The sequence below is a fragment of the Erinaceus europaeus genome, chromosome 10 (genome assembly GCF_950295315.1).
Source record: "Erinaceus europaeus chromosome 10, mEriEur2.1, whole genome shotgun sequence".
NCBI lineage: Eukaryota > Metazoa > Chordata > Mammalia > Eulipotyphla > Erinaceidae > Erinaceus > Erinaceus europaeus.
The window spans coordinates 51,619,073-51,641,965 of record NC_080171.1 but is presented as its reverse complement, the minus strand read 5'-3'; the positions used below and the strand labels follow the sequence as shown (position 1 = coordinate 51,641,965).

The 22,893-nt window shown below is 37.0% G+C and overlaps 1 protein-coding gene across 4 annotated transcripts in view; it reads right to left on the bottom strand.

Moving 5' to 3' along the window:
* The window catches only part of CNTLN (centlein), a 331,221-nt gene that overhangs the window by 182,089 nt on the left and 126,239 nt on the right, over nucleotides 1-22,893 (bottom strand). For all 4 annotated transcript variants that reach the window (XM_060199608.1, XM_016193668.2, XM_060199607.1 and 1 more), the window contains exon 8: nucleotides 21,334-21,528. In XM_060199608.1, coding sequence (XP_060055591.1) covers nucleotides 21,334-21,528 — 195 coding nt within the window. The remainder of the gene's footprint in view (nucleotides 1-21,333; nucleotides 21,529-22,893) is intronic.

Sequence of the window (22,893 nt, the reverse complement as noted above, 5' to 3'; positions counted from 1 at the left end):
TCAGATTTAGTTATTCCCTCTTTCCCATTTTTTACATCTATCCTAAACAGTCTACTTAATATTACAATTATCAAGATATAAATTATATATTTTAAACTTATAGATAATATAAAAGCATGTGTTTTACTGTGTTACCCTTTAAAAATATTCTATAATAGAGCTTTTATTTACAAATTGAAATTCAACAAAAATATCACATAAGAAAGCATGAACTATTTGCTTTTTAGAAAGTGAAGTCTGGCAGCTGTATTCTAAAAAAATAGTCTTTATTCCATGAGAAATCTTTCTGTGGAAAGGCAGCTAAGCAAGCTTGCACCCAGATGGCAAACCAGCTACAGTTTAATTAATCCACTAAAAGCCATTCAGATTTCAGTAAGGGTAATGTAATTTTGAATAATAGTAGGGAAAAAAAATCACTAAAACATTCTTAAGTTTTATTATAGCAGCAAGAGAAGTGCCACTATAGAGTACTTAAAGATGAGTTGCAGTTTCCATTATATATGCTAAATTTCTAGATTTTAATATCTTAGGCTGTTTCATTTTGCTTGGAACCTAAGGCAGAATTAAAATATCAGAATAACTAGTGGAAGAATTTTTAAAAGAACAATTTCTTTTAAATGAAAGTAACAGCTATATAATTATGAAAGGCTCAAAATTGTTTATATAATGCACACAGAGCTATAGAAATAAGTTTGATTATGGCTGTCATAAAGTACAAAAGACTTCAAATTTATAAAATAAAATTTTCTTCATATATCAAAGATAAAAACTGTATTATGACATTCTATGATTAAGTTGTTTTTGCCTGAATATTGATTGACTATGAAAGTGTCAAGAGTTCATATCCTTTATGTTTCTATGGATACGTCTACAAGTACAAACAAATTTGGAGCTTGGAGACAGCATAGTGATTATGCAAGACTCTCATGACTAAGGCTCTGAAGTCCCAGGTTCAATCTCAAGCACCACTATAACCCTGAGCTGTATGATACTTTGGACTTTCTTTCTGTGTGTGTCTCTCTCTCACACTAAAATAAATAAAATATTTTAAAAATTAATTAAACTATAAGCTAGCTGAATATAAATAAAGCAATAAGTTTCAAAGTAGTTTCCAATTAAAATAATGTAAACTCAAGACAAATTTTCAAAGAAGCTTAATACTTATATTTTTTAATTGTTTACATGTAAAAGAAAATGACAATAAGTGTAATTTAAAAGTACATGAGACAAGACACTTGATTCAACAGATTAAATACTTTGATACTGACACAAAGAGATACCTAGAAAAAGTAAAATATTAGTGTTCTTCCATAATGATAATGAGAAAATGATTTAGTTAAAACAATAATAATGTGAATTTTTAAAATACAAACAACAGTCAATTATTAACTCTGACATAATATTCCTTAATATCAGTGTGGCATGGTTTAATATTATTCTGAGTCTATGTCAAAGGACTATACAATCCAATCTCCTTACAAAATGAGAAACAAACAAAAAAAAACTTTAGATGATTCCAACTATACACTATCAATACTAAGCCATAGCTAAAAAAACAAACCTATAATTTTTCAATCCATGTGTAACTATCTCTATTACAATTAGGTAACTGGAAAAACTGACTTTTTTAAACAAATATTTTTATATTTATTTATTTACTTATTCCCTTTTGCTGCCCTTGTTTTATTGTTGTGGTTATTACTTTGTTATTGATGTCATTGTTGTTGGATAAGACAGAGAGAAATGGAAAGAGGAGGGGAAGACAGGGGTAGAGGAAGACCCCTTATGAAGCGACTCCCCTGCAGGTGGGGAGCCAGGGTATGGAACAGGGATCCTTACACCGGACCTTGTGCTTCGCGCCACCTGCGCTTAACTCACTGCACTACTACGCAACTCCCAAAAACTGACTTTTTAACCCTACTAAACTTACTTAAAAGAAAGATTGATCCCCACACCTATGGACATCTAATCTTTGATAGGGGGGCCTAAAGTATTAAATGGAAGAAGGAGGCTCTCTTCAATAAATGGTGCTGGGAAAACTGGGTTATAACATACAGAAGAATGAAACTGAACCACTTTATCTCACCAGAAACAAAAATCAACTCCAAATGGATCAAAGACCTGGATGTCAGACCAGAAACAATCAAATACTTAGAGGAAAACATTGGTAAAACCATTTCCCACCTACACCTCAAGGACATCTTTGATGAATCAAACCCAATTGCAAGGAAGACTAAAGCAAAAACAAACCAATGGGACTACATCAAATTGAAAAGCTTCTGCACATCCAAAGAAACTATTAAACAAACAAAGAGACCCCTCACAGAATGGGAGAAGATCTTCACATGCCAGACATCAGACAAGAAACTAATCACCAAAATAGATAAAGAGCTCAGCAAACTTAGCACCAAAAAAGCAAATGACCCCATCCAAAAATGGGCAGAGGATATGAGCAAAACATTCACCTCAGAGGAGATACAAAAGGCTAACAAACACATGAAAAACTGCTCTAGGTCACTGATTGTCAGAGAAATGCAAATTAAGACAACACTAAGATACCACCTCACTCCTGTAAGAATGGCATACATCAAAAAGGACAGCAGCAACCAATGCTGGAGAGGCTGTGGGGACAGAGGAACCCTCTTGCATTGCTGGTGGGAATGTAAACTGGTACAGCCTCTGTGGAGAGCAGTCTGGAAAACTCTCAGAAGGCTAGACATGGACCTTCCATATGATCCAATAATTCCTCTCCTGGAATTATACCCCAAGGACTCCATAACACCCAACCAAAAAGAGGTGGGTACTCCTATGTTCAAAGCAGCACAATTCATAATAGCTAAAACCTGGAAGCAACCCAGGTGCCTAACAACAGATGAGTGGCTGAGAAAGCTGTGGTATATATACACAATGGAATACTATGCAGCTATCAAGAACAATGAACTCACCTTCTCTGACCCATCTTGGACAGAGCTAGAAGGAATTATGTTAAGTGAGATAAGTCAGAAAGATAAAGATGAGTATGGGATGATCCCACTCATCAACAGAAGTTGAGGAAGAAGATCTGAAAGGTAAACTAAAAGCAGGACCTGATCAAATTGTAAGTAGGGCACCAAAGTAAAAACCCTGTGGTGAGGGGTAGATATGCAGCTTCCTGGGCCAGTGGGGGGTGGGAGTGGGTGGGAGGGATGGGTCACAGTCTTTTGGTGGTGGGAATGGTGTTTATATACACTCCTAGTAAAATGTAGTCATATAAATCACTAGTTAATTAATAAGAGAGGGGGAAAATTAATTGTATGTCTCAAAGTTTTTCAAAACACAAACTGAATCTTTTTAATATATAGGCTGTGTAATTGATATGCAGACTCTCTCAAAAGCCTAGACCAAGTAGATGGGAAGCAACCAACAGCACAGTTATATACAAGATACTGGGTACTGTACAGCAAACCCTAACAAAAGGACTTTTCAAAGTTAACCCAATTACCAAATAATGTGATATTAACATTAACTATCGATTGTCTTTTTGAACCCTAAGATAGCAGGAACCTCACATCTCCACTATAGAGCCTCTACTTCCCCCAGTCCTGGAACCCTTGGATAGGGCCCACTTTCCCGTATGCCTCTCCCAATCCATATCAAACAGTATTGCATCTGCCAATCACAACCTAACCTACACAACGATTGCCACCTCAACATGCTTAACTTCAGACTGTGTCCAGAGACTTCACATGTGGAATGACAACCCTTCAGCTTCTTTACTCGGGTGAGACCTTTCCTTTCATAGTATACTCTAATTCCATCTCAGGTGGTTCACTTTCTAAAAAAGTCCCAAAACATAGATATACACCAGTTTCTGTGAGAGAGAGCATATGTTCACATGTATCCGTAAACTACTGCAAAATATATACCTGAAAGCAGAAGTACACTAGAGTTTGCAGTGAGTACCTCCCTAACACTTCCTCTCCACTATTCCAAGCTTTGGGTCCACGATTGCTCAACAATTTGTTTGGCTTTGTATGTTAACTCTCTTTTCATACACCAGGTTCCAGATGTCATCAGGATGCCGGCCAGGATTCCCTAGACTGAAGACCCCACCAATGTGTCCTGGAGCTCAGCTTCCCCAGAGACCCACCCTACTAGGGAAAGAGAGAGGCAGACTGGGAGTATGGACTGACCAGTCAACGCCCATGTTCAGTGGGGAAGTAATTACAGAAGCCAGACCTTCTACCTTCTGCAACCCACAATGACCCTGGGTCCATGCTCCCAGAGGGCTAGAGAATGGGAAAGCTATCAGGGGAGGGGGTGAGATATGGAGATTGGGTGGTGGGAATTGTGTGGAATTGTACCCCTCCTACCCTATGGTTTTGTTAATTAATCCTTTCTTAAATAAAAAAAGAAAAAAGAAATAAAAAAGAAAGCTAAAAGCTGAAATATCTGAGCTAAGAACACAACTAGCTGAACAAGCTAAAACAGTATCAGAACAGGGTAACAAAATACATGAACTCCAAAAAACAGTAAGGGGAGAGAGAATAGATTCAACAAGGGTGAAGACAGAATTAGCAAGATCAAGGACAAATTAGAGACAATTAAAAAAGAAGAGATCTCAAAAAGAGATTAAAACATTCTGAAAACAACAACAGAGACATATGGGGTGACTTCAAAAGAAATAATATATGCATTATTGGCTTACCAAAGGAAGAGAGGGAGGGGAAGATAGCATTCTACAGGACATAATAGCTGACAACTTCTCTAGTCTAGACAACATCAAAGGGATAAAGGTTCAAGAAGCCCAGAGGGTCCCAAACAGAATTAACCCAGTTAGAAAAACACCAAGACACATCATGTTTAGAATGAACGGGAATAAGGATAAAGAAAGAATCCTGAATCCTGCAAGAGAAAAACAGAGTCACCTACAGATGAAAACACATAAGATTATCAGCAGACTTATCCACACAAATACTACAGGCCAGAAGAAAATGGCAAGATATCTACTGATTGCTCAATGAGCAAGGTTTTAACCAAGACTACTGTACCCTGCTAGACTATCATTCAGAATAGTTGGAGGCATAAAAACCTTCTCAGACAAGCAACAGTTGAAAGAATCAACTATTACCAAGCCTAACCTGAAAGAAGTTCTGAAAGGTCTCCTATAAACAGTCAGACCACCATAAATAGGCCATATATAAGAACACTCTCAAAATATACAATGGCGTAAAAATGTCTTCAATCTTTAATATCAATAAATGTCAATGGCCTGAATTCACCTATTAAAAGGCATAGAGTAGGAAGATGGATCAGAAAACACAGCCCAAAAATATGCTGTCTACAGGAAACCGACCTAACTCCACAAGACAAATACAATCTCAAAGTGAAAGGATGAAAAACAATCATACAGTCCAATGGCCCACAAAAAAAAAGGCAGGAACAGCTATTCTCATATCTGACATGATTGACTTTAAAATAAATAAAATTTAAAAAGACAGAGATAGACACTACTTAATGCTCAAAGGATCAGTCAATCAAGAGGACTTAACAATTATTAACATCTATGCACCCAATGAGAAGCCATCTAAATGCTTCAAACATGTACTGAAAGAGCTACAGTAATATATTACTAGCAATACAGTCATAGTAGGGGATTTCAACACCCCACTCTCTCAGCTTGACAGATCAGCCAGGCAGAAAATCCATACAGACAAGAGGGAGCTAAATGAGGAGATAGATAAACAGGAACTATTGGACATTTTCAGAGTCATTCATCCCAAGAAACTGGAATACACATTCTACTAAAGTCCACATGGGTCATTCTCAAGGATAGAGCATATGTTAGGCCACAAAGACAGCATCAGTAAATTCAAAAGCATTGAAATCATCCCAAGCATCTTGTCAGACCACAGTGGAATTAAACTAACACTTAACAATAAACAAAAGATTACTAATAGTCCCAAAATGTGGAAGCTCAACAGTACACTCCTTAACAACTAATGGGCCAAAGAGTAAATAAAGGAAGATATCAAAATATTTGGAGAGATCAATGAAAATGAAGACACAAGCTATCAAAATATTTGGGACACAGCTAAGGCAACACTTCCTTAGTTCATAGCCACAGAAGCACACATTAGGAAACAAGAAAAAGCACAAACAAACAGCCTTATTGCACATCTTAAAGACCTAGAAGAAGAAGAACAAAGGAACCCTAAAGCAACCAGAAGGACAGAAATAACTAAAGTTATGGCAGAAAGAAATAACGTTGAAAATAAGAAAACCATGCAAAAGATCAACAAAAGTAAATATCGGTTCTTTGAAAGAGTGAACAAAATCAACAAAACTTTAGCCAGACTCACAAAACAAAAAAGGGAGAAGACCCAAATAAATCAAATAGTAAATGAAAGAGGAGATATCACAACAGACACTGCAGAAATTCAGCATATCATGAGAGACTTCTATGAATAACTATATGCCACCCAGCTAGAGAACTTGGAAGACAAGGACGATTTCCTAGATACCTATGAACTTCCAAAATTAAATAAAGAGGAACTAGTTTACATGAACAAGCTCATCACAGCTAATGAAATAGAAACAGTTACCTTCGCAAGAATAAAAGTCCTGGACCAGATGGTTTTACAAATGAATTCTACAAAACCTTCAAGGAAGAGTTAATACCTCTACTTTTAAAAGTCTTCCAGAAGATTGAAGATACCAGAATACTTCCTTCCAACTTCTATGAAGTCAACATTACTCTGATACCAAAAGCAGACAGGGATACAACCAAAAAAGAAAACTACAGACCAATATCTCTGATGAACATAGATGCTAAAATATTGAACAAAATGCTAACCAACTGGATACAGCAGTATATTAAAAAGATTGTTCATCATGACCAAGTGGGGTTTATCCTAGGGATGCAAGGTTGGTTTAATATATGTAAATCAATCAGAATAAAATAAAATAAAATAAAAAACAAGAAACAAAAACAATAAAAACAAAAACAATAAAATATCTAGGAATAAACCTAACCAGAGAAGTGAAACACTAATCAATGCAACAAGTGTCACCCCAGCATACTTCACTTCAGATTGTGACCAAAAATTTCAGGTGTGGAATGACAATCCTTCAGCTTCATCACTCGGGTGAGACCTTTCCTTTCATAGTATTCTCTAATTCCATTCCAGGTGGTCCACTCCCCAATAAAGTCCCCAAACCTAGATATAGTCCAGGTCCCCTGAGATAGAGCATAGGTTCACTCGTGCCCATAAACTAGGGGAAAAATATATACCTGAAAGCAGAAGTACACAAGAGCATGCAGGGAATACCCCCCAACACTGCATCTGCACTATTCCTGTCTTTAGGTCCATGATTGTTCAACAATTTGTTTGGCTTTGTATGTTAACTCTCTATTCAGCCACCAGGTTCCGGATGCCAGCAAGATGCTGACCAGACTTCCTGGGACAGATGACCCCATCAATGTGTACTGGAGCTCTGCTTCCTCAGAGCCCCAACCTACTAGGGAAAGAAAGAGGCAGACTGGGAGTATGGATCGACCATTACAGAAGCCAGGCCTTCCACCCTCTGCAACCCACAGTGACCCTGGATACATACTCCCAGAGAGATAGAGAATAGGAAGGCTATCAGGGGAGGGGATGGGATATGGAGATCAGGTTATGGGAATTGTGTGGAATTATACCCCTCTTATTCTATGGTTTTGTTAATGTCTCCTTTCTTAAATAAAAAAAAAAGAAGTGAAACACTTTTATACTCAAAATTATGAGTCACTACTCAAGGAAATTGAAAAAGACACAAAGAAGTGGAAAGATATTCCATGTTCATGGATTGGAAGAATTAACATCTCAAAATAAATATACTACCAGAGCCATCTACAAATTTAATGCTATCCCCATCAATATCCCAAACACATTTTTTAGGAGAATAGAACAAATGCTGCAAATATTTATCTGGATCCGGAAACCTAGAATTGTCAAAACAATCTTGAGAAAAAAGAACAGAACTGGAGGCATCACACTCCCAGATCTCAAATTGTATTATAGGGCCATTGTCATCAAAACTGCTTGGTACTTGGGAACATGAACAGACACACAGACCAGTGGGATAGAACTGAGAGCCCAGAAGTGAGCCCACACACCCATGGACATCTAATCTTTGACATAGGTGCCCAGACTATTAAATGGGGAAAACAGAGTCTCTTCAACAAATGGTGTTGGAAAAAATGGGTTGAAACATGCAGAAGAATGAAACTGAACCACTATATTTCACCAAATACAAAAGTAAATTCCAAGTGGATCAAGGACTTGGATGTTAGACCACATACTAACAGATATTTAGAGGAAAATATTGGCAGAACTCTTTTCTGCATAAATTAAAGATATCTTCAATGAAACAAATCTAATTACAAAGAAGACTAAGGCAAACATAAACCTATGGGACTACATCAAATTAAAAAGCTTCTGCACAACAAAAGAAACCACTACCCAAATCAAGAGACCCCTCACAGAATGGGAGATCTTTACGTGCCATACATCAGACAAGATGCTAATAACTAAAATATATAAAGACCTTGCCAAACTCAACAACAAGAAAACAAGTAACCCCATCCAAAACTGAGGAGAGGACATGGACAGAATATTCACCACAGGAGAGATCCAAAAGGCCGAGAAACACATGAAAAAATGGGAGTTGGGTGGTAGGGCAGAGGGTTAAGTGCATAGCACTAAGCATAAGGAACATTTTAAGGATCTCGGTTCAAGCCCCTGGCTCCCCACCTGCAGGGGATTCACTTCAAAAGCAGTTAAGCAGGTCTGCACCTGTCTATCTTTCTCTCCCCCTTTCTGTCTTCCCCTCCTCTCTCCATTTCTTTCTGTCCTATTCAACAACAATGACATCAAAAACAACAATAACTACAACAATAAAAAAACAAGCACAAAAAATGGGAATAAATACATAAATATATTTTTAAAAGTTATAAAGCTTCTGCACAGCAAAAGAAACCAATACCCAGCCAAGAGACCCCTCACAAAATGGGAGATCTTTACATGCCATACATCAGACAAGAATTGAATAACCAAATATATAAAAAGGTTACCAAACTCAACAACAAGAAAACAAATGACCCATCCAAAAGTGGGGAGAGGACATGGACAGAATATTCACCAAAGAAGAGATCCAAAAGGTTGAGAAACACATGAAAAAATACTCCAAGTCTTTGATTGTCAGAGAAGTGCAAATAAAGACAACAATGAGATACCACTTCACTCCTGTGAGAATGTCATACATAATAAAAGGTAACAGCAGCAAATGCTGGAGAGGTTGTGGGATCAAAGGAAGCCTCCTGCACTGCTGCTGGGAATGTCAATTGGTCCAGCCTCTGTGAAGAACAGTCTGGAGAACTCTCAGAAGGCTAGAAATGGACCTACCCTATGACGCTGTAGTTCCTCTCCTGGGGGATATATCCTAAGGAACCCAACACACCCATCTAAAAAGAGCTGTGTACTTCACCATTTTTATCTGATCTTTGATGGACCTTGAAAAATTCATGTTAAGTGAAATAAGTCAGAAACAGAAGAATGAATATGGGATGATTTCATTCTCAGGCAAAAGTTGAAAAACAAGATCAGAAGAGAAAACACAAGTAGAACCTCAACTGGAATTGGCATATTGCACCAAAGTAAAAGACTCTGGGGTGGGTAGAGAGGAGAATATAGGTCCAAGGAGGATGCCAGAGGACCTAGTGAGGGTTGTATTGTTATATGGAAAACTGATAAATGTTATGCATGTACTAAGTATTGTATTTACTGTTGAATGTAAAGCATTAATTCCTCTACAAAGAAATTTAAAAACAAAATTAAAAAAAATAAACCAAAAAAAATGAAGAAGGCAAGGGAATATAGAAAAGAAAATTGGTCTGGTGAGATAATGTAATGGTGATACAAAAGACTTTCATGTCTGAGGCTCTGAGATTTCAGGTTCAATCCCCAGCACCACCATAAGCCAGAACTGAGCAGTGTTCTGGTCTGTTTCTCTCTCTGTCTTTCTCTGTATCTCTCTCATTAAAATAAAGCAAATAAAATATTTTTAAAATAGAAAGTGTGTGTGTGTGTGTGTGTGTGTGTGTGTGTGTGTGTGTGTGTGTGTGAGAGAGAGAGAGAGAGAGAGAGAGAGAGAGGAGAGACCTGCCACACTGCTTCACCTCTTGCAAAGCTTTTCCCTTGTAGGTGGGGATAGGTACTTGAACCCAGTTCCCTGCCCATTCTAACATGTATGATCAACAAGGTATGCCACTACCCAGTCTTCAGAAGTCTTTTAAGCAAGTATTTTTTCTACTTTGTTAAATTATCTTTATTTATTTATTGGATAGAGACAGCCAGAAATTGAGAAGAAGAAGATAGCAAGAAAGTCAAAGAGACACCAGCAGCCTTGCTTCACCACAATTGATGTTTTCCCCCTGCAAGCAGAGACTGGAGACTTGAACCCAGGTCCTTGCACATGTAACATATGTACTCAGCCAGGTGTGTCACCACCTGGCCTCTAATTTTTTTTTTTATTGTCATCAGAATTATTGCTGGGGCTTGGTGCCTACACAATGAATCCACTGCTATTGTCCACCATTTTAGTTTGTTTGCTTTGATGGGACAAAGAAAGGGGTAGTAGGGAGAGAAAAAAAAAAAAGAAAGAAAAGATAGATTAATTTACTAACAAGAGAGAGAGTGATGTACAGAGAGATGTAGAAATAGAGAACTAGAACATCATTATGGCATAAGTGATTATGTGGATTAAGCTTGGGATTTCATGCTTTTAAGTTTAACCACTATAACATCTCCTGAGCTACACTTTCAAATTCTTTTATTGGTCATTTACAATGCCAGGTACCAGCATTAACAAAAGAAGCAAAGATCATTGTCTTTCAGCTTGGCTCTTCCTCTAGATTCAACAATTTCCTATCCACTACTAACTGTAATAACTGTGATGGGTTGAATGAGTATGGAACGAGGTTATATCTATGTGTATGTATGCATGTATGTATTCATGTGTTCATCCAATAAGTCTTTACTGAAATTAAATTATCAATAACTTATCTTAAATAAAATACCAAAATTAAAATATCAGTATCAATTAAAATATTAAGAACTGGAAATGGTAACAGGAAAGAAAGAATAAATATCAACTTTCCTTCCTTCTAAGAGTGGTGGCACAACTGGTAAAGGGCACAAATTACCATGTGTGAGGACTCAGGCTCTATCCTCTGGTCCCCACCTGCAGATGGGAAGCTTTATTAACAATGGAGGAGGATGCAGATCTCTCTCTCTCTCTCTCTCTCTCCCACTCTCTCTTTTTACTCCCCCAACTCTTCAGTCTTTTTCACTCTATAATAACTTAAAAAAAAAGTGATAAAATAGCCTCTGGTAGATATAGGTTGTTTTGCAATAGAGCCTCATTGATAAGACCAGTGGGAAATGAAACACACCAGTGAAATAATAAGAGTAACAATACCATACAAACTGACAGAACATTTACAAAAGAAAACTCACATTAAAATAAAATATTTTTTACACATTCAAAAAATATTTTTACTTTTAAGAATTCATCATTGTTCTGGAGTTGTGACCACAGTGGAACAGACATCAGCAAATGTTCTCCCCTGATATAACCATAAAAGCAACAGATTCCCACAGAAAACCTCACCAGTACATAGCCAGGACCATGAGGAAAAAGTATAGTACTCTGAAAATATAGCCTATTTGTCATTTACAATAAATATAGGCAATGTAAGGCTTAGGTTTCTCTTGTTTTTTTACTGCAAGATAATACTTCAAGGAAGGAATTAAAAAAAGGGGGGGGGGCCAGAAGTTCTAAAAAGATAAACAATCACTCTGAAATGAGAATGGGAGTCATTCAGAACTCAGCTAGTTAAGGGCAGGGTGGTAGGAAATCAAAGGTCACAGGTCTCAATCCCATATGAACCAATTAGCTCTGCCCTTTTCTATGACAAAGACTGTCAGTTAGCTCACCAATAATTCCGATTATAAGATCAGGAAAAAGAGAAGATAAATCACCACCAAAATAAGAGGGAAAGCCTTAAATTTACTAACATGATATAAAAAGTCTCTTACCAACATAGTAATAATAAGACCTAATGTTTATTATTTTAAACGTTTATTATACACTGTCTCTCCAATATAGCAGGTACCATTATACACCTATTTTTTTTTAAAAAGATGAAACTCAGACTTACATTCATATAGCAACATGTCCAAAGAGACAGAGGTAAGGAATCTAGAATATATATCTATATTCTTATTACTCTGTAATTATATACTAAAAGGTTATACACAGAGAAATCCCATAATAAGTGTTTAAAATTAATTGGGAAGAGGAAAATACAAAAAGAAAAGAAAATATGTCTACCAGTTTCCCTCAATTCTGTATACTATTGTAACTTAGCCTTTTATTAATCAAAGCTGATTTTGAATCAGCTGTTAATCTCATTTGAGAACATCAAAGAAATGCAGAATCTTAATCTCTGGTACAAATAAAATAAATCAGAATCTATTTTATATCAACCCACAGCATCAAGTGACTCAGGAGCACATTAAAATCGAATAACTTGGGAGTCGGGCGGTAGCACAGCGGGTTAAGTGCACGTGGCGCAAAGCACAAGGACCCGCCTAAGATCCCAGGTTCAAGCCCCTGGCTCCCCACCTGCAGGGGAGTCGCTTCACAAGTGGTGAAGCAGGTCTGTAGGTGTCTATCTTTCTCCCCCTATCTGTCTTCCCCCCTCCATTTCTCTATGTCTTATCCAAACAACGATATCAATAACTACAACAATAAAAAAAAAACAAGGGCAACAAAAGGAAATAAATTAATATTTAAAAAAATTTATTTAATCGAAGAACTTACCTAGAACTATTCTCCATATCCAGGACACACTACATCACTTCTCACCTCTAGATCTGTGATTATTCACTTCTATGATTATTCAAGAAGCATAGAACTACTAGTTTCAAACTGAAACATTAAATTTTCCTTGTAAAAGCTCTGACAACACCCTCCTCTTCATAAACATGGTATCTACAGAGTTTCTCTTCACAAAGTTCCCAATTTACTCATATGCCCATTATAACATCCTTCTAATTATATTTGTCTACATATTCATAGAGAAGATTGATACGAACAGACTATCTCATTTACCTTTGTAGCCCTTCTCACTAAACCTAATTAGTAACTAAGCTACAGTAGTTTAATAAACATTGACTACTATAACAAAATAATGAAGTAATTAAGTGACTGATAAAAGAATGGGCAGGTGAAGAAGTAATTCTGATTAACTGGAATAAATCTAGAAAAATATTTATAGCACCAACATGATAAAGGATATGCTACTAATTGGTAAGTAGATCTTTTGTAATTAATTTCCCTCAATTCCTATTATGCTAATCCCATAATTTCAGGTTCCTATTTCTCTTCTTTACTAAGTTCAGTAAGTCATTCCAGCTAGAAGAAATGTTAAATGCTCCAACACCCATTCATGCTCAAAACTCTACAAAAAATGGGAATAGATGGGAAATTCCTCAAGATAGTGGAGTCTATATATAGCAAACCTACAGCCAACATCATACTCAATGGACAGAAGCTGAAAGCATTCCCCCTCAGATGGGGGACTAGACAGGGCTGTCCACTGTCACCGTTACTCTTCAACATAGTATTGTAAGTTCTTGCCATAGCAATCAGGCAAGAGAAAGAAATAAAAGGGATACAGATTGGAAGGGAATAAGTCAAGCTCTCACTATTTGCAGATGACATGATAGTATACATAGAAAGACCTAAAGAACCCAGTAGAAAATTACTGGAAGTTATTAGGCAATATAGCAAGGTATCAGGCTACAAAATCAATGTACAAAAATCAGTGGCATTTCTTTATGCAAACACTAAATCTGAAGAAGAAGACATCCAGAAATCACTCCCATTTACTGTTTCAGCAAAATCAATCAAATACCTAGGAATAAAGTTGACCAAAGAAGTGAAAGACTTGCATACTGAAAACTATGAGTCGCTACTCAAGGAGATAGAAACTGATACCAAGAAATGGAAAGATATCCCATGCTCATGGATTGGAAGAATAAATATCATCAAAATGAATATTCTCCCCAGAGCCATATACAAATTTAATGCAATACCCATCAAAGTTCCACCAAGCTTCTTTAAGAGAATAGAACAAACACTACAATCATTTATCTGGAACCTGAAAACACCTAGAATTAGCAAAACCATCTTAAGGAAAAGAAACAGAAATGGAGGCATCACACTCCCAGACCTTAAACTATATTATAAAGCCATCATCATCAAAACAGCATGGTACTGGAACAAAAATAGGCATACAGACCAGTGGAACAGAATTGAAAGCCCAGAAGTAAATGGGCATCTAATCTTTGATAAGGGGGTCCAAAGGATTAAATGGAAGAAGGAGGCTCTCTTCAATAAATGGTGCTGGGAAAACTTGGTTGAAACATGCAGAAGAATGAAATTGAACCACTTTATCTCGCCAGAAACAAAAATCAACTCCAAATGGATCAAAGACCTAGATGTCAGACCAGAAACAATCAAATACTTAGAGGAAAACATGGGTAAAACACTTTCCCACATACACCTCAAGGACATCTTTGATGAATCAAACCCAATTGCAAGGAAGACTAAAGCAGAAACAAACCAATGGGACTACATCAAATTGAAAAGCTTCTGCACATCCAAAGAAACTATTAAACAAACAGAGAGACCCCTCACAGAATGGGAGAAGATCTTCACATGCCAGACATCAGACAAGAAACTAATCACCAAAATAGATAAAGAGCTCAGCAAACTTAGCACCAAAAAAGCAAATGACCCCATCCAAAAATGGGCAGAGGAAATGAACAAAACATTCACCACAGAGGAGATCCAAAAGGCTAACAAACATATGAAAAACTGCTCTAGCTCACTGATTGTCAGAGAAATGCAAATTAAGACAACACTAAGATACCACCTCACTCCTGTAAGAATGGCATACATCAAAAAGGACAGCAGCAACAAATGCTGGAGAGGATGTGGGGACAGAGGAACCCTTTTACATTGCTGGTGGGAATGTAAACTGGTACAGCCTCTGTGGAGAGCAGTCTGGAAAACTCTCAGAAGGCTAGACATGGACCTTCTATATGACCCAGTAATTCCTCTCCTGGGGTTATACCCCAAGGACTCCATAACACCCAACCAAAAAGAGGTGTGTACTCCTATGTTCATAGCAGCACAATTCATAATAGCTAAAACCTGGAAGCAACCCAGGTGCCCAACAACAGATGAGTGGCTGAGAAAGCTGTGGTATATATACACAATGGAATACTATGCAGCTGTCAAGAACAATGAACCCACCTTCTCTGACCCATCTTGGACAGAGCTAGAAGGAATTATGTTAAGTGAACTAAGTCAGAAAGATAAAGATGAGTATGGGATGATCCCACTCATCAACAGAAGCTGACTTAGAAGATCTGAAAGGGAAACTAAAAGCAGGACCTGATCAAATTGTAAGTAGGGCACCAAAGTAAAAACCCAGTGGTGAGGGGTAGACATGTAGCTTCCTGGGCCAGTGGGGGGTGGGAGTGGGCGGGAGGGATGGGTCACAGTCCTTTGGTGGTGGGAATGGTGTTTATGTACACTCCTAGCAAAATGTAGACATATAAATCAGTAGTTAATTAATATGAGAGGGGGAAATCAATTGTATGTCTCAAAGTTTCTCAAAAGACAAACTGAATCTTTTTAATATATAGGCTATGTATTTGATATGCGGACTCTCTCAAAAGCCTAGACCAAGTAGATTAGAAGCATCCAATAGCACAGCTATATACAAGGGTACTGTACAGCAAACCATAACAAAGGGACTTTTCAAAGTTAACCCAATTAACAAATAATGTGATGATAATATTAACTATCGATTGTCTTTTTGAACCCTAAGACAGCAGGAACCTCACATCTTCACTATAGAGCCCCTACTTCCCCTAGTCCTGGAACCCTTGGATAGGGCCCACTTTCCCATATGCATCTCCCAATCCAAACCAAATAATATTGCATCCGCTGATCACAACCTAACCAAAGCAACGATTGCCACCTCAACATGCTTCACCTCAGACTGTATCCAGAGACTTCACGTGTGGAATGACAGCCCTTCAGCTTCATTACTCGGGTGAGACCTTTCCTTTTATAGTACACTCTAATTTCATCTCAGGTAGTTCACTTTCTAACAAAGTCCCATAACCTAGATATACACCAGTTTCCGTGAGAGAGAGCTTATGTGCACACGTATCCATAAACTACTGCAAAATATATACCTGAAAGCAGAAGTACACTAGAGTTTGCAGTGAGTACCTCCCTAACACTTCCTCTCCACTATTCCAAGCTTGGGATCCATGATTGCTCAACAAATTGTTTGGCTTCATATGTTAACTCTCTTTTCAATCACCAGGTTCCAGATGCCACCAGGATGCTGGCCAGGCTTCCCTGGATTGAAGACCCCACCAATGTGTCCTGGAGCTCAGCTTCCCCAGAGACACACCTTACTAGGGAAAGAGAGAGGCAGACTGGGAGTATGGACCGACCAGTCAACACCCATGTTCAGCGGGGAAGCAATTACAGAAGCCAGACCTTCTACCTTCTGCAACCCTCAACGACCCTGGGTCCATGCTCCCAGAGGGCTAGAGAATGGGAAAGCTAACATGGGAGGGGGTGGGTTATGGGGATTGGGTGGTGGGAATTGTGTGGAGTTGTACCCCTCCTACCTTATATTTTTGTTCACTAATCCTTTCTTAAATAAAAAATTAAAAAAAAAAAAGAAATGTTAAATGCTACTTGTCCCAGAAATGGCAAACCTACTCACCCAGGCAGGTAGTCCTGGAATTCCTCAATTAATTTTTGAATTTTCTTCTTCTCATACTTTATAACTCTAAGCCATTATCAATTCTTGTAGGTTCTACCTTTAAAATATTTCCAAAATCAAATGACATCTTGTCTTAGAACCTAGCACCAATTGAATTTCACTTAGACCATTATTACAATTATCTCTGGAATTTGTCTCCATGACCCCATCCTTGCCTTCATAGGTATTTAATATCTAATTATTTATTTAACAAAAGAGAGGAATATGAAATGAGAGAACCATACCATCCAAAACCTGCCATTGGTGGAATTAAGGATAAAACTCAGTATGTCATGCATGAAAATCCCACACTTTTCCAGTAAGTGACCTTCCCTGGTCACAAAAAAAAAAATACCTAATAATTTTTTAAAGAAGTTTTTGAAAAATATTTATTTATTATTTATTCCCTTTTGTTGCCCTTGTTATTTTATTGTTGTAGTTATTATTGATGTTGTTGTTGGATAGGACAGAGAGAAATGGAGGGAGGAGGGGAAGACAGAGAGGGGGAGAGGAAGATAGACACCTGCAGACCTGCTTCACTGCTTGTTAAGAGACTCCCCTGCAGGTGGGGAGCCAAGGGCTCGAACCTGGATCCTTAGGCTGGTCCTTGCGCTTTGTGCCACCTGCGCTTAACTCACTGCGCTACCACCCGACTCCCTATACCTAATAATTTTGATATATCACTTGATAGATCTGTGATTTAAAGTGTGACTTGGATTTTTCTAGAATTCTTAACAACAATGTCCTCAATACATGAAAAAACTTTCAACAAAAATTCCTACCTATATGTCTTCCACTTAAGAGACATCATTCAATCAGTTCATTATTCAATAACATATATATTTAGAGAAGTTTACACTATATAAAGATACTTTCCAGGGAAACGTGCTCAACATGTCTAGTATTCATCCATCATAGTCAAACTCCAGCTACAGAGAGGAATAGAAAAACCATGATGTATTTTTTAATGTATTCTTTCTTGTTGTCTCTGTCTTCATTTCCTCAAACTTTTATGTAAGCACTAAACTGATCATATTTAAAAATATATGATAGATGTATTCACTATATCATGTGTAAAGGAAAATATACATATACCTTATATGTTTATGAGTAAATGTATGTAAAATTAATGTCTTAACTACCACACTAAGGAATCTTAACATCATACAGAAGAGAATAACAATAGCAGCCTGTAATTAAGTCATAGAAGGCTTTTGAAGCCTTGATAGATTATGAGAAAAGTCAACCAATAAGATAAACTCAAGTGCAGACCATCTCAATCTACAGGAATGCATCAGTACAACTCACCTCTGAGTATGCCTGCTTTCCATGACTGTGACCCATTGAGCCTGGTCCTTATTGCACTGGGGGAATCTCTGGTACTATGGTGTCTTTCTCTCTCTCCCCACTGCCTCTCTGATTCTGCCTCTCTCTTTCTACCTTAAAAACTGAACAAGGTGAGAATCCAGCTTCTTTGGTTTCTGAGGTATTATACAAAAGCTTTGACTCCGTTTAAACCCTACTACCACCAAATCAGGCAAGTAAAACTGATAGGCAATAGGTCAGCTTTGCGCAAGGAAGAGAAGTAGAGACTACTATTAGCAGATAGGAACTGGTAATTATGGGGGATTCACGGAAACCTGCTCTCTGGCCACTCAGCAGTGTTTACCACTAACAATGCCAGTGGCCAGTGGTTAGCAAGGATGAGCTCTAAATCTCACCATCCTTTTCCCCACAGGTATTCACATTAGCTGTGCTAGCAGTCTGAATCACTCTTCACTTCCTTTGCACTTTTTCAACTCCTACAGAAACCAAAGTAGAGCCATCCAAATCTTCTGTGGTTGTACAAGTACAAAATACTTGCTCTCTAAGTCCCTCTGCTGTCTCTGGAACCTAGGGAACATACCCAGAGCCAATCTGGGATTCTGAAGCTACAAGAGTAGCAATTGCCAACCATACCCCCAGATTACCACTAGCACTGTTAAAGGTGATTGTATATAACTGGTTCCTTAGCTTTTGCAACTGGCACCCTACACATACCTAGATGACTTGGCTTTAGTGGCCAGCAAGGCTTTTAATTCATATGTCTCATAGGGGTATAGTAAAGAAACAGTCTTAACTAGCTATCCCTTAGGCTCAGCACAGAGACATCAGTTAGAAATACACAACTATCAGCCTACTGTGGAAAGAAGTAGTTTTCATACTTTAAAAATTGCATTCTTAGGATCAGGCTTCTAATTTAATATCATATAGAGATTGACTGCAATAACCCCAGAGGTCTATGGATTATTTTTGATACAAACCTAAACGGAAAATACACTAAAATGTACATAGTTAAACTAGAGATATCCTGAGGGAATTTCACAGTCATCTATACTTCACATATGAACCAAATACTTTACCTCTTTGTTTATTTCACATAAACACCTCCAGTTCCTTCCACTTTGTCCCAAGAGAAAAGGAAGATAATATCAGAATGAATAAAAAAAAAAGAGTATCCAACTATGTACACTTTAAATATAAAGACACTTAATGTAGAAGTTTAAAGATGGGAAAAGGCTTAAAAGATGACTGAAAAATTGGCTATAGCAAGGTAACAAAACTCAAGTTCATTTCAACAGGACATTATCATAGTTAAATATGACATTTCATAATGACAAAGAATTCAATTAATCAGAAAAACATGAGAATTATAAATATGTATGCACTCCTAACACAACCTTAACGGATATGAAGTATAACTGAAAAAATTATAGGGAGAAACAGAATTTGAGATTCTGTGGGAGCACCTGAACCAGGGGGTGCCACAGGAATGATGAGGCAGTACTGTGGTCTCTCTTTTCTTTCTTTGTCTTTGCCTGAAATTAAAAGGGAGAAAACCAAGTCCACCAGGACCTTTGCAGAAATGTTCGTGTGGACAACAAATAGACAAATAAAAATAAATGGAGAAACAGACAGATATACTGGAAGATTTCAACACAGTTCAGATTTGTGTTTGTTTTTGTTTTGTTTATTATTATTATTATTATTATTGTTATTATTATTATTGTCATCACCGAGGCTTCACCACTCTGGAATGACTTGTTCAAATATACTGAGTCAAACAGGATCTCAGTAAATCTTCCAGTACAGAAATTACAAATAGGGGCTGGGCTATGGAGCACCTGGTTAAGCGCACACATTATAGTGCTTAAGGACCCTGGGTCAAGCCCCCAGTCCCCACCTGAAGGGGGGAAGCTTCATGAGTGGTACAGCAGGGCTGCAGGTGTCTTTCTATCTCTCTCCCACTTTACATCACTTTCTCTCTCAGTTTCTGTCTCTATCCAAAAATAAAAAAATGATATTAAAAACAGTAATATTACAGATTAATATATATTAACACAATAAAAATATTATCTGATTGAATAAGGGGAACACATTTTAAAACAACAAATGTTCATATAATCAAGGGGACAATAAAAAAATAACAAGGAAAATTGGAACCATTTCTAACAAAATGTTTATTATAAAAAACTGATACTAAAATTTCCATAAAAAAGCAATAGAGCAGAATATTCAGGGTATTATTTTTAAAAAGTAATATGACTCACACTACTCTTATTTCAAGAGTTACCAGAAATAACATGTATAAGTGGGTATTTTTCTGGATTTCATTTCATTCTGATTATTTTGTGCATCATTTTGTTAACACAACACTACTTTGAGTTCTTTACATATTAAAAAATGTCTCAAAATTTAGGATCCAACTTTCTTCATGAAACTTATAGTACTTTTTTCAGGCAACCTGAATTCTATTATATTTTTTTGAAAAAGTTATTATTATGTTTTCATTGAGAAAAAATAGAACACCACACCACTGTTCTATATAATGCCAGAAATCAAAACCAGAGTCTCCAGCTTGCAAAGTGCACTCTACTAGTGAGTCACTTTCCCACAAGAAAAGCTATAATTTGAACCCACATTTATTTTAAACACATACACACACATCAAAGGAAATAGGTAGAAAAGTTGACAGACCTGTCCCAAATCATATGACAAGACAGTAGCAAAGCCAGGGCAAAAATAATACCAAATACTGGGCATTATATAAAGTACTTTATGAGGCTGCTTATACAAAACTCTTTTTTTTCCCCAATACCTCATTCAATTTGAAAGTGTCAGAATGAACACAACTTGTTAATTTGCTCTTCATTATTAATTTGTAAAATTATTACTCACACAATTATATAATACAACCTATGTTCCTGCATGCATTTATTTACAAGTATAGTACAAACTATATGAAAGCTCACAACTTATTCTGATATAAAAATTAATTTTTTTTCTCTACTCAATTGTAGGAAATTATATGATATTGCACTGGGTAACCTATTCACAAAATCTCTCACCTGCTCTGAATGATCGGAATCATTTTCATGAGGTAAAGGACAGGGTGCTCCTTGTGATTCTTGAAGTTTTTCTTTTAATTTAGCATTTTCTTGATCTTTTTGAAATAGTTGTTCCTGAAGGCTAACAACGCTTTGCCGGAGCATAGCTTCACTTGATTTTGTGGTTTCAAAACAAATGTGTAACTCATTGTAGAGCTGTTTCAAAAAAGACATTGAAATTAATAATCAATAAAATGGTTGATGCTTTCTGTGTATACTCACACATATATGGGCAATATGTGACATAACCCTTACCCTCAAATTATTTTAAAAGTCTGAAAGGGAAAGTAAGATATAAATGTGTAGACAGCTAAACAATACAATTAGCTATTAGCAAAAACTGAAATTCATCTTAAAATGGCACTACACATTATAGTCAGGATAATATATCAAAAGAGTGTTAAGCTACTAGGAGGAAAAAGCACTACTAACTAGCTATATTTAGTTGTGGAAGAATTCATGATAAAGTAAGGAATTGAACTAATTCATTATTGTATTATAACAACTAAATGGAAATAAAAACATTCTAAATATGGCAAAGTATGAAAAAATAATGTACAGTGATAAGAAAGGGAGAATAAGGTCAGTCTATGTAGGTTCAGCATCTACATTTGGGAGAAAAATGAGTATTTCATTAAAAGTAATTGAAAATTGTCTGAGATAGTCCTATTTAGTAAAAGCTGGCATCTACTGTGGAAGTAAGGCAGAACTTAAATAAGAGACAAAAGTGAGGCACTAAAACTATAAAGAGAATATACAATCACTCTATCTACTCAGTTAACTATACAAAAGGAATTAAGTAAGAAATATTCTCCCATTTTTTAAATCTCTTCTGACAGGGCATCAGCATTATTACTACCCTTTGATAAGCTTCAGAAGAAACATACAACTGGTCAAGAGTTATACCAGAAAAAAACTACACATCTAGTAAAGGATAGTTATTGTTGATATGACAACCTTTGTTAGAATCATTGAACAAATAAATGCAGAAAAAATTGAGGCTAAGATCCCACAAAATCCTAGGTCTATTCCCTCCCTAATTTGAGGCCCTATCCCATAAACCTAATATTTGTTTGGATACAACAAATGACATCCAACTCTTTAACAACCAGGTAAAAGTCTAAACTTGTTGGAGTCAGGCGGTAGCACAGCAGGTTAAGCGCACGCGGCACGAAGCACAAGAACCGGCATTAAGAACCCCGGTTCAAGCCCCCGGCTCCCCACCTACAGGGGAGTTGCTTCACAGGCAGTGAAACAGGTCTGCAGGTGTCTATCTTTCTCTCCACCTTCTTCTCTCCATTTCTCTCTGTCCTAACAATGACGACATCAATAACAACAATAACTACAATAACAATTTTAAAAAAAAGGGCAACAAAAGGGAAAATAAATAAATATAAAAAATTAATAACAAAAAAAGTCTAAACTAGTCAGATAAAGAAGTGACTACAAAAGCTGAAGAAGGGCAAGAGACTGGCTCACTAAATGGTGGCTTATTTGGCCACTATCAGGCCACCCTACCAC